The sequence below is a fragment of the Argopecten irradians genome, chromosome 15 (assembly GCF_041381155.1).
Source record: "Argopecten irradians isolate NY chromosome 15, Ai_NY, whole genome shotgun sequence".
Lineage (NCBI taxonomy): Eukaryota > Metazoa > Mollusca > Bivalvia > Pectinida > Pectinidae > Argopecten > Argopecten irradians.
Window position 1 is genome coordinate 6383900 of NC_091148.1, and position 13782 is coordinate 6397681.

Below are 13782 nucleotides of genomic sequence, written 5' to 3' on the forward strand. Positions count from 1 at the left end.
GTGTTGAAATTCACCATTTGAATCTTGAGAAAGTCATCCTTGATACTCCAGGGATTACTATCACTGATGTTATATACATCCCTGGACTATACCTATCTCATATTAAAACTGGAGGCAGTTCAGGAGAAAAAACTGACCAATCACAGGCCTAAAGATACTTTCTTTAAAGATTACAGAGAGAGCAACGCCTAGAGAGAGCAACGCCTAACTTTAAACCAACTGTCAACTGCAGTGTACCGTTGTATGATTGCTTTGATGCACATCAAATGATTACCTGTGTCTTTACTAAATGAGATAGTCCAGGGGTGGATATAACATCAGTGACAGTAACCCCTAGAGTATCGAGGATGGAGAAAGTGAACTTTAAATATACAGAGGTGATCACTAAGGCAGGTTTGACAGAACTTAAAACAAATTAGTTCAAAAGTGCCAAGTGCCATAGCAGGAGGTAATGTACAAGTAGTCTTCGAATCATGAAGAAAAAATTATAAATATATGGCCAGTATCTAGGAAGTACTCTACATAGGAAACTCAAGTGGCCAAGTTGTTCAAGTATCACAAGCCCTCAACCCCTGGGTTACAAGTTTGAAAGTTGTAGTTAAATTCGTTTTTTCCTGAAAAATATGACGGTATGCTCGAAAACACTTCACAATCAAAACTTACTCACAAGAGCAGATAACTCTTGAATATATCTGGACTACAGGAATTAGGAATCTATGCTCGAAAACTCATATATTTACAATTTTCGATTCATTATTATGAAATAATAACTTAAGCAGACGTGTAAAATACATTTTAAATATAAAAGAACCAAATTACTAACTCATCAGTTGTCACACAGAGCCTTAATAATAACCGAATACAGCACTACTGGTGCCTGATTACTTATAAACAAACAAAATTATGTATACTTATTTTGTATACATCTAGTAAACATATTATATTTATAACTAAATAGAAATGTATTACAATATGGGATACTTAAAAATATCCTTAACATCAAACTTATAATTATTTCCGTATTGCAGTTTCTATACGGGCACTTCACCTCATCACAATCTTCTTGAGGTAAACCTGAATGTATTGCAAAATGAAAATAAAATTGTAGCTAAAACATCTCCAGATGTTTGTGATAATCTACCTTAAAAACTTCAGGTGATAATGTAAATATCAATATTAAATGTGTTTCAGATAAAAAACAGGAAATCAACACCAATTTGTTTTTGGTCAATTTTCTTGAAATTCAATAGATATGATTCCAATACCTATACTGCTAATTTACTCTATGCCCCTGGAATATATTGTTAGTGAAAGGAAGGGAAGTAATTCTGATAGATCAGTCCCTGATTTCTCAAAACAATCATAAGCCAAAGTTTATGACATAAGTTACATATGGAGAAAAATGGATGTTTTGACTTCAGGCTGCATTTTTGTTTTGAAGAGACTGAAGTACCATAATTGTAAAAAAGAAATCCATTGGCAAAACGCTTCTCTTCAAAAAACAACAAACAATTCCCAAACTAATGTCCATCTATAAATTCTTAACTGCTAGTACTAGTAGTATACTGGATGCTCTAAACAAATTTTGCACTAATTGTGAACAACTTTTGTTCCACCTTGATTTTCCAGTGGTTACTATCATTGTTGTTATATCGACCCCTGGGCCGAGTATGTCATGTCAAAACTGAAAGTTCTGTGTGCAACAACAGATGAACAGGTTCATTGTTTTTTTGGTCATTTGATGAACATTAAAAGAATCAAATAACAACTACATGTAGGCTTTGAAGTCGAACATATCTCTCTATAAATCTTAAAAGGAAGTCTCTGCAGGTCTGTGATTGGTCAGTATTTTTCTGAACTGCCTCTAGATATGTTATGACATATATTCCAAGGGTGTATATATTATAACAGTGATAGTAACCTCTGGAGTATCGAGGACACTTTTGTCCTAAATATCTACATTAGTACTGCGTATGTAAAATGTTTTTGGAGTTGGCGGTTTGGGATTTGTCTATAACTCAAAAGACTATATGTAATAAATGTGGTGTAACTCTTCCATATTTCATACACAAACCATAACACTAGGAAAGAAAGTTAAGTTCACTTGCACTAATTATAATAAATAAAATCAGAAACCATACACAAATATATATATCTGTTAAATAATGATAAGCATATATACACTGTACATGTAATATATATGTAATAATAAAACGTTTCATACACAACAGAATACTCTTGGCTAAATATAATATAATCTCTTAATGATAACAAAACTAGGTCAAGGTCACTAAATACAACAAAGGTGATGATCAGTTAACATTAACCAGGGGTAGTTGAGATGTAGTGAATAACCGCAATAAATGTGTATCAAAATATTTTTTATGATACAATTTTTTATTAATCTACCCTGTTTTAGATATATATATATATATATACAATACATTAAAAAAAGGCTACAATAACAATGACCAGATATTTATAAATAGAAAAAAAACTTATTTCAATCTTTTCACTTATTTTTTTTTTAATCATTTAGAATTGACTTGTAGTATCATACTTCAAATATTTTTGTTAGTTTTCAGGCTGGAGATTAGTCATTTTAGGTTTTACTTTTACATTTGTTTGAGAGCATTTATTGATATTTTGATATACATTGTATATCCAAAAGACAGAATGTCGAAGTCTGGTGTTATGGCTAGAGGAAACAATCATATCTTAATTGAAGAATAATGAATGTCTAAATTCAACATTAAGCTATTTATAATGGTTAAAGGAATCTCAAGACTACCATTATCCTTCATTTTAAGCACTAATCCTTGTTTGTATTTACCTTTGTTGTATGTAATGACCTTTGACCTTACCCAACAACAATAAATTATGACACAAAACATTATATAACATCGAGCACTGCACAACCAGTGCATTACAAAGCACAATAGGACTAACTCCCACAAAACAAGAACTCATTTTCAGAATTCTCCATGATGTTATCAAAATATTTTCTGGACAAATTTGACATTTTCATTTGACTGGCAATCTGTGCATGGGACAATTCAATTCTCATTTCTAATTTCTGTTTTTACTAGATGCAGTATCTTATTGATATCATTTTTTTCCCCAGTTAATTGTATCATTATAGGTCACATCTGTTGTCTTATGGTTCATTTAATAGTGTCAAGTCCCTGTGACTTTGTGCCAAGGTTTATTTATGAATTGAATCTGAAAAATCGTGCCAAGTCCCTGTGTTACAGATATACAACGTTCGTGTATACACAAATCCCTGTGCTACAGATGCTAGAAACAAAGATATCACTTTCAGTTATATAACTGGAACACTAGCTTACAGAGGAATATAGGGTTTTTTCTCATAAATTAAACAAAGAATATCTTTTTCTTATCACAAACTAAATCACACAGTTATAATAGTTAGAGTTTGAGCAAGTAATACTGAACATAAATAATAAATAATTTAAATATCTCAACACAGATAGAACAAGTTTAAATTTTCAAAAACATATCTTTAAATCTGTGGGTGCAAGAGTACTTCAATACAACAGATACATACAAGAAATATGAGAATTATCACAAGATATTACACAAGTACATGACTAATATTATATATATATGCACTAATTTGGAGGGGGTGGGGGGGGGGTATCGGTAGGGGCATGGAATAACAGCTGAATCTACATCATTGATTGGCTGTGTTTTTGACTGGAAGATGGATATTTTGTATATATATCACCTCACCTATAAGTTTACCATAATAATCACCTGTCGAAATTATTCTGCATTTGCATATTACAGAGTTATCTGCCCTTGCAGGTAGGTAGTGATTGTGACTTCATATTTTTGAAAGCAAGACAGTAATATTTTTCAGGCATGAATTTCGTTTACAAATAATGACGTCGTACAATAGATGCCTACCTACATAGGAGATAACGCTAATTCTGTCTTTACATATACTACAGTGTTGTTTCTGCACTTGCGGGTAGGTATTGTGATGTCATGTATTTGTAAGCATATCGTCATCATTTTAGGAGAAAACGACGTGAATTGCACTCAGAAAAGAATGACATCACAATGGATACTAGCAAAGGGAGCTAATTAACTCTATTATATGCAAAGACGGAATAGGCAAAGACCAAATTGGTGTGAAAAGATTACCTTTTCTCTAACCCCAGACATGGATATCCACAGTTTTACAGGTTTGAGATTTTTCTAAGCTAAGATAAAGACAAGCTACACGAGATCTTCGCACGTGCCAAACAATGGTATGACGTCACGACAACAGTATCATGACGTCGCGGTAATAGTATTATAACGTCACAACAAAAATGGAATGACGTCAACAAGATGGCGAAGACAGCGACTCATTGAGGTCAAGTCATCCTCGCTTCCATTAGAGACACAAAATGGTGCACGGGGTAAGAGAAAAAGAATCATTCACCCTCTTTGGGGTGAGACAGCTGCAGGAGATCTCAACCCGCGGGATAAGATTCTTAAGCTGTCATCTTGGCAAAGCCTCGTGTTTGACAAATTAAGAATCTTACCCCTTGGGTTGAGATTCTCCTGTCTCACATCAAAGGGGGTGAAAGATTCTATTAATCTATAATGCACAGGTCAATTGTACAGATCTATAGCAGACACAAGAATGGGATAAGGATAAGTTTATCTGACTAACAGATCCGGTGGACCGGCTTTGTTTGAACAAAATAAGAAGATATGCAGCTTTAATATGTTTGTCTGGGCCCTGTGAGCATGGTCTAATGGCCGCCACAGGTGATTAATGTAGCAGACTTTCCAGCGAAGTGATACAAAATGGCCGACTTTCTGCACAAAATAAAAACAAGGTCTGATACCCGAGATGAAAAAATATTTGCTGACATGTAAACTGAAGCACCTGATTAAGAAATAGATTAAAAAAGCTTTTCTGTGATCGTTTTTCAAAATGAAGCCAAAATACAATTAACGCTCATGCATCCCTAACGACATATTTCAACTGTTCTAATTCTTTGGTTGGAACAGTTCATTATGAAATATCAGTGGTGAATATGCCAAAATTATTTTTTTCAAATCTTATATATGTTACCAAGAATTTATTCTGTGTTTAATCCTGCAGCTATCTACTTGCATAAACAGCATGCTTCATTTTATACAACTGTATGATTGCAAACACAGTACTAGTCCATATTTTGAAAATACCTTTCATATAAATTCCAATTTATATATAGATCAAGTGACCTATCTAGTTATATCAATTTGAATCCTAAAATAGATCTGGATAACCTATTTACCTGATCATGAGTATTGTTTATTTAACCATCCATGGTTGGTTCGAGGTGCCAGACTAAATGTGCTGTGAATTCTAATCGGTTCCCAAGCTTCTTCAGACATTTTCTACAGGTGAACGGATCTGATTCATCTGCCGAATGTAACGAGTTATGGAGTAGACTCATCGCGTAATCCTCAAACCATATACAACAATGTTCACATCGCATCATCTTTTTAACCTGAGTGCCTGGTGGAATTTTGCTGATGGTACTAGGACCGGCGGTGAGTGGAGTCAATGTACTACCCCACCCAGACGATGCTGTGGAATTGACGAGTTTTGAAAGATTCGGATTGTTTCCAGCGATACTTGTTATTCCTGCACTGGTACTGACAGTTGGGATGGTTGATATTGGAACGTACGATTTTAATTTTGCCCGTAATTTTTGTTGCATGGCTGCCTTATAACTTGCCGGTCCAAGAACTTTGAGTTTCATCTTCTTGATTCCCGTAGATGTCTTGGGACCCACTCTGATTTCCTGAATATTTGGAGTTGTGGGTGTATTATTTTGACCTTCATCATTCGAGTTCTCTTCAGTTGATTTTGATGATGAAATTTCTTCTTCCTTTTCTTCTGTTTTTTCTTCATCTTTAGTCTTTTCTTCGTCTTCCGATTCGTCATCATCATTATCCATTGTCTGGCATTCCTTACTTAAATCGCTAGAGCCTGCGTCCCCTACCACATCAATGGATTCTTCCATCTCGTCCGGATCTTTAGGTTCCTGTTTGATTTTCTTCAGGTCCGACGGTAAAATAAACATGTTCATATCGTCAGTGACGGTCGTTGTTGATTGGTAGTCATCACCCCCTTCGCCGTTATTTGTGTCCGTGACTTCCATTTCCTTTTTTACTGTATTTCCACCTCCGTAGGAGGAGAGTTCCATCTCGTTCTGTACAGCATTCGAAATAGCATCCTTGATGATACTTTCCATTGCTATGTCCTCACTCAGTTGGAAGTCTGCGGGCAGACCATTTGTTTTATCAACTTTAGCCGCCATACGAGATCCTATATGATTCCGAGGCACAGAGTCCAATTTCCCGGTGGGGTCCTCTGGCACCTGTGGTTGGGGTCCCAAGCTAAATTTAGCAAGCCCCCTGACTGGATTTTCATCGTCTTCCGGGATACTTGGCTCCTTCTTTATGATAACACCATTCTCTGTCACTTCAGTTGTGGGCGGGTACAGGGATAAGTGACTTTCCTTATGTGTGTGGAGCTGAGTTATCAAGTCGAACGCCTCGCCACATCGATGACAGGTAAATACTGTGGAGACACCATGACTCTGCTGTAGATGGGAATGCAGCGTCTGACGCCGCAGAAACTTCATATCACAAAGGCGGCAGATATTTCTCTGCTTCTGTGGCATATGCACTTTTAAATGTTGTTTCACATGGTCGGATCGAGTAAACCTTCGACCACATATATTGCACGCATACGGCCTTTCTCCGCTATGAACGCGGACATGCCTTTGTAGTTTTGATGGCGTTGAGTACGTCTTTCCGCAGACGTAGCATGAATGTGATGTAGACTTACCCCTAGTGTGCGTGGCGATATGACTCTGCATTTCAGTTGGTGTATCAAACTGGCGGGCACAAAATCTACACATAAATTTCGTAACAACTTGTACTGTGTACTTGTCTTTGTTAGTCTGTGTAGGGGTCGCTGTTAGCATCGACTTCTCCACACTAGACCTAGTCCAGACTCCAGACCGTGCAGGAACAGTTGAAGTTGTAGTCTCTCCATTCATTGGCTGGTCTTGACCCTTGACCTCATTCCTTGTAGTGTCGGGGTCAAGGTTACCTGAAGTAGCCTCTCCATTCATTGGTTGGTATATAAATGTTAGTCTCTCTGGTACCAGATTTATGTCTTCATCTAAAAAACGAAAAACAGCAATGTTATATCTAGAATGAAGAAACTCATTAATATTACTAACCTGTATTAGTGTATTGATTCCACACAATAACCCCCAATTGCAAGGATACTTCAAAATATAGAAAATAACGGTACATATTAATCAATTCAAATACACACTCACTACATGTACCAATATATCTAATTTTTCATAAAAAAAATCAATCAATAGTTATCTATTATAAGTGGCGATGATTTGGGACATTGAGGAGGGGTGGAGCACTTACTGTGTTACCATATTCGACCAAACAAGTGCTCTAAGCATCGTTTTAGCTAGGCCTCAATTTTATTTACCTCAAATTAAATACAATGCAGACAGAAAACATGGAAACTGTAGGTTTATTTATTGTTTTCTTTTGCAAATATGATTTATAGCTTATTTTGTCCATCAATTTTATAATTTAAGTGCCCCCTAATTTGCTTCATTTTTTTAAATGCCATGTGCGCTTACAAAGTTGAATAATTATATGGTAAATACAAATTGATAACAAAATGTACACTTTTTATGAAGTACATGAAAACATTAAAACAAAAATGTGTAATTCGTTTGAATTAAATTAAATTTAACAGGAAATAAATATTAGTACAATATTCTAGTTCGACTTGTAGCATATATTATATTGCTTTCATTTTTGCGATACATGTACTGTTTTCATTATGATACAGTATCCTCCAAATATCTGTAATTACATATTTGATCAAAAATCTCAAACTGAAATTGTATATAGTATCTATATCAGTAGCCTGATTATTCCCCTTCGTGGACCCCTTTCTGGACTCTTTGCATTGTAGAACAATGTTCTATAAATAGGTACACTGTATGGTGTGGGATTTTGGGCTCATTAGGCCATCTCAACGAAAGTGAGAAGCCGGAAATAAAATCATGGGCAGATTCTTACAAACACAAACCAATGGTTGGTTCTAATTTAACATAATTTGGGCGAGTGTAACATATTTCAACATTGAAATAACACCGGTTATCTACAATTTCGTCGTCAATATTGCTACAAGCCTATCGATATACACACGTAAGTCAATACACACATACACCGTGACCTCACTTTGCCCTAGGGGCCAAACTAACAGCGCCACCTATCGTGGGTCATGGAAGTAATTTATGCACAAATGTTTATCCCCGTAAATGACCGTAGCAGACTGCCCTTTTTGACGGGGTAGAAAATAAAACACAAAACGAAAATATAGCCATACATACGTCTAATATAACCGCCGATACATATGTTAACTATATCAGCTGATGTACGTTACATGTGCCCGGCTGTCATGTGTCAAAATGAAAGCAAACCACAGCCCCTTGGAGCATGTACATTCTGACAGCGCTGTCATGGCGGACGTTGGTGAAGGGAGTCGACCCTTTCTCAACGTTTACGGACGTTTTCAGTGAAAATAAGATACTTTCAAAAGAAACTAATTATATTTACATCAATATTGTGTACTTACGTTTCTGGAGAGGCCGTTTTGGGGGCGAATATTTGGCCTGAAGATAAACATGGACCCTGAATTACCTCAGTTAGCCACAGGTCCCTGCCTGTTCGCGAGCCAGCCGACTAAACCTGTGAAGCCAGCTCGCTACCAACACTAGGGATTAATAAGGGAGAGAAACCGACTCGTTCGGCCGGGATCTATTTCCAGGTTGAGGTCTTGTAAGGGGAAAAGGTATCAGGATAATTTAGGGGTTAATAAATTGGATAATCTAGAGTTTAAGGATGTGGTCAGTCTATGCTTTTAGATAAAGGTACGCATTTTTATAAAACATTATATATTTTGAAATATATTTTAATTATCAATTAAAATAATTTGCATATATAATTAACATGTTTGTTTGATGTTGTCTAAAATTCACTACAAAGCGTCAATTTTATTGTTAATGTTATGAAATACTTGATTATGAATAATTGAGGACGGTAAAAAAAATCATTATCAACACAGATATTACGTATTCCTCACTTATAAAATATCTGATTGGCGGTACAAGGCCCTTTTGTTACATTTTTATTATATCAATATTTGCTTTCATGAATATAATGTTTTGCAGCAAATTACTGGAAAAATATATAGAAATATTTCAAGTCACATGTTATATAATAGCTGATAAAATAGGCCGCAAAGTTTTATTTTCAATCTCTGTACTATAATTGTGCGCATCGAATTTTATAAATATTAGGACCAAGTAATATTTTTACATGCATTTTTGTCCAACTCATGTGCATTTGTGTGATTTACATAACTGCACGTATTTTTCCACTTTTTTTAATCTTGATTTATCATTCTACTCAAAGGCCTACCGGTATTCGCCACCCGTATATAACATCACCCCTCACCCGTCAATCTCATCCCATCAAAACCACCCCTAAATCGATGTACCCCACCAGGCACAAAACCCCATATAAATTGTACATGACGGAAACCCCATCCCACCACCGCCCTTCATGTCCATTTACATGTACCTCTCCCTGAAGTCCGTGCCCTCTCCTCCCTCCCGCCCATTCTCACCGTACCTCCGTTCTACATGCCAATCCCCTCCCACACCACCATCCCTTGTAAATTTCACCCCAATTTCAACCCCCCACCCTATTCAACTCTATCTAGCCCCAACCTGCCATTTTCTCAAATCTCGCCCTCGTCAACCATCCCTACATCCACTTCATTTTCATCCCACAAATCCCCCAAATTTCGACCTCGTCCATTTAAATTTTATCACACCATCCACCGTAAATCTCACCCACCCCGCCCTTTCCCTATCACCCCCACCCTCCTCCGTAAATCTCATCCCACCCCACCCTCCTCCGTAAATCTCACCCACCCCGCCCTTCCCTCACACCCCACCCTCCTCCGTAAATCTCATCCCACCCCACCCTCCTCCGTAAATCTCACCCACCCCGCCCTTCCCTCACACCCCCACCCTCCTCCGTAAATCTCATCCCACCCCACCCTCCTCCGTAAATCTCACCCACCTCGCCCTTGTTCTCACCCTCACCCTCTCCGTAAATCTCATTCCACCCCACCCTCCTTCGTAAATATCATCGCACCCCCACCCTCCTCCGTAAATCTCACCCACCCCGCCCTTCCCTCACACCCCCACCCTCCTCCGTAAATCTCATCCCACCCCACCCTCCTCCGTAAATCTCACCCCCCCGCCCTTCCCTCTCACCCTCACCCTCTCCGTAAATCTCATTCCACCCCCACCCTCCTTCGTAAATATCATCGCATCCCCACCCTCCTCCGTAAATCTCACCCAACCCGCCCTTCCCTCACACCCCCACCCTCCTCCGTAAATCTCATCCCACCCCACCCTCCTCCGTAAATCTCACCCACCCCGCCCTTCCCTCACACCCCCACCCTCCTCCGTAAATCTCATCCCACCCCACCCTCCTCCGTAAATCTCACCCACCCGCCCTTCCCTCACACCCCCACCCTCTCCGTAAATCTCATTCCACCCACCCTCCTCCTTAAATCTCACCCATCCCGCCCTTCCCTCACACCCCCACCCTCTCCGTAAATCTCATTCCACCCTCACCCTCCTTCGTAAATATCATCGCACCCCCACCCTCCTCCGTAAATCTCACCCACCCCGCCCTTCCCTCACACCCCCACCCTTCTCCGTAAATCTCATCCCACCCCCACCCTCCTCCGTAAATCTCACCCACCCGCCCTTCCCTCACACCCCCACCCTCCTCCGTAAATCTCATCCCACCCCACCCTCCTCCGTAAATCTCACCCACCCCGCCCTTGTTCTCACCCTCACCCTCTCCGTAAATCTCATTCCACCCTCACCCTCCTTCGTAAATATCATCGCACCCCCACCCTTTCCACCGTAAATCTCACCCACCCCGCCCTTCCCTCACACCCCCACCCTTCTCCGTAAATCTCATCCCACCCCACCCTCGCCTTTCCCGGTCCTCCATCCTAACGTAAAGTTCTATCCCCAACCCCGTCATCCTAATTCACTTGTCATCCATAGAAATCTCACTTACACCCCATCATCGATCCTTACCCTATACTAATCCCCAACCCAACTCCACCTTACCTAGACACACCCCGTCCAAATAACTTATATAAAACCCTGTGAATGACTGACATGTCCCCTCCCCCAAGATTCTCTACAGTATATAGCCTCTATAACTAGAACACGACCCGATGATCTAGTACACAAGACTAAGAAAATTCTTATCAACAAATCTAGGGCTAAGTCAGATATGGTCAGTCAGTCTATCCCACCCCCAGTCTACCATCCCATCCCATCCCCCTTCCTACCATTCAGTGTACTGCCCAACCCCCTCCCCCATGCTACCGGTGTGTCTACCCCCCACCCACCACCCAACGGTCTGTCTACCAACCCACCCCTCCCCTCCCGCACCCCACCGATCTGTCTACCGCCTGCCCCACCCCACCAGTCCTGTCTACCATCCTATTCCCTTCCCACCGTCGTTAACATAACCCTTTCGCGCACCCAGCATGGATGCAGGTCAGTAATGTACAACCCCTGGACATTGTCCAGCTGGCCAACATATACATGCGTGTACATATGTGTACCTGGTAAATGTGAACTGACTATGATATAGGCAGTACTATATATATTCTGAAAGCAGGTCTGACCTCACGAACAGTATATACTTAATGATACATACTGTATACTACTATACCATACATTATTATCTTAACACTTCACAATATCTATCTAAGCATAAAAGCTTTGTAAATCTAAATTCACATAATTATAACGATATCTTTTCGTCAGGAACATATACATGTATTATGTATTGATGTTTCTCATTTCGTACAATGATTGGTATAAGTATACATCTATTTGGATCTGACGTGAAGTCAAAGTCATACACAAAAAAATAAAAATAATAGAATATCGCCTTTTAACATTTTATTAACTCGTGTAAAAAGACGAATAAAATGCGTGCGTCACTTTCGGCACATTTTTCGCGCTCTACAAACCCACTTGGCGATTTTTTCGCGTGAATTTTGTTCATTTTTCGATTATTCGCGTGTTGTTAATAAAATGCGAAAGTTTATAGTTTATTTCGAATTTTCGTCTTTTTAACCGCGAAAAAGCGAAAATAGACTAATTAAGCAATTACATACTACACTAATATGTGTGTGAAGCAGGATTACAACTAATATGATGATGAAAAGCATGATACATATGATTTATACGATAATGATTTAATATTCAAACAAGATCTTCCCATTGCAATATAACGATGCTTTCTACTATTGCATGTTGCATGTAGTCTACGTGAAGAAATTTGTCACAAATGTAAATAGTCACAAAGCACTGTTATCTTACCTATTATCAGAGACATGCTTGTAAAATTAGCTGTTGACATGTCAACATATAATAGAAAATCAAACTATATATTATTTTGTTTATGGTCCGACAGAATTAAAACAATTTAACCATAAGAAAAATGTATTTAGTTGCTTTGTAAGAAATTAAACTTCCGAGACGGATTTTTTTTTTAAATGTAAAATGAGTCCCAAAAGTTATTAGCTTACCGATAATTATACACTTAGCATCACTCAGCACAACTTTAAATAGGTAATTAAATGTTTAAAAGTTTCATAACGTATTTACATGTAGGTCGTTTTATGTTTCAAACCGCCGTCATAATTACAGCGCGTTATAGTTGACTGTTACTGAGCCAGACTGCCAGCAAATTGAAATTACACAGGGAATCATCCATTTGTTTAGTTTTTTACTTCATCTTCGATATTCTTACGTTATCATTGTTATTACTAACTTTATTCTTTGTTTCGGATACGTAGTGGTCCTTTAAACTGTCGTTTCATACGATATACCTCGATCGCGACTACACGTGTAAAACACCAGTAAAAGACAAATAATAAACAAAGGATCATTTGGTATAATGCTCTACACCGGAGAGCATAATCAATTACTCATTTGTCAAATCAACATTGAAACATAATGGGGTTTTTTTTATTAAAGCGTTAAAGACCCATTACATTTCCTAAACAAAACTGAAGTTTATTTAAAATAAATGAAAATGAAAATATCATACCGATGGCCTAAGATGAAGTTACAACACCACAAAAATGCAAGATTATTTATGATGAAGATTTTCCCGTTTTGCTGTCTGGCGCAGTTATACAATGTAGTCAACTAACGCGCGGTAATTTTAGGATGACGACGGGAAATTATACTGACCACCAGTCTCTACGATATCGAGGAAAATAACGAAAATTTGGCTTGATTTTTTGTCTCTACTACAGGTATGATTCTAGGTTTCAAAATAAGAGGAGATATTCTAGTAAAGAAACACTGCTGAGAAAGTCTTAACAACTTGGGGTCTGGTGGCCAGTCTAGTGGGAAATATAAGAAGACTCGCGTTATAAAAAGTAACATTTATTTTGTTAAATTGCTAAGAAGGTGACTTACTTTAGTAATAACGGTCGGTTAATATCTCTATAAATTATCAGTCCTAATTTACATTCCAATTTTGAAAATTAAAGATGCTCCACCGCTGATAAATGGTATGTTTCGTTATCAA

At 38.2% G+C, this 13782-nt stretch overlaps 2 protein-coding genes across 2 annotated transcripts in view; one reads left to right on the forward strand and one right to left on the reverse strand.

The window, feature by feature from the left end:
- Positions 1–710: 710 nt before the first annotated feature.
- LOC138309214 (uncharacterized) lies at positions 711–8834 on the reverse strand. The gene is made up of 2 exons (XM_069250368.1): positions 8702–8834; positions 711–7204 (listed from the first exon to the last, which is right to left on the reverse strand). The coding sequence occupies exon 2, from the start codon at positions 7152–7154 to the stop codon at positions 5322–5324; it is 1833 nt and encodes a 610-aa protein (XP_069106469.1). The 5' UTR covers positions 7155–7204; positions 8702–8834; the 3' UTR covers positions 711–5321.
- Positions 8778–13782, forward strand: part of LOC138309215 (uncharacterized) — a 31118-nt gene continuing 26113 nt past the window's right edge. The window contains exon 1 of the mRNA XM_069250370.1: positions 8778–8917. The gene's annotated coding sequence lies outside the window, so the exon portion shown is untranslated. The remainder of the gene's footprint in view (positions 8918–13782) is intronic.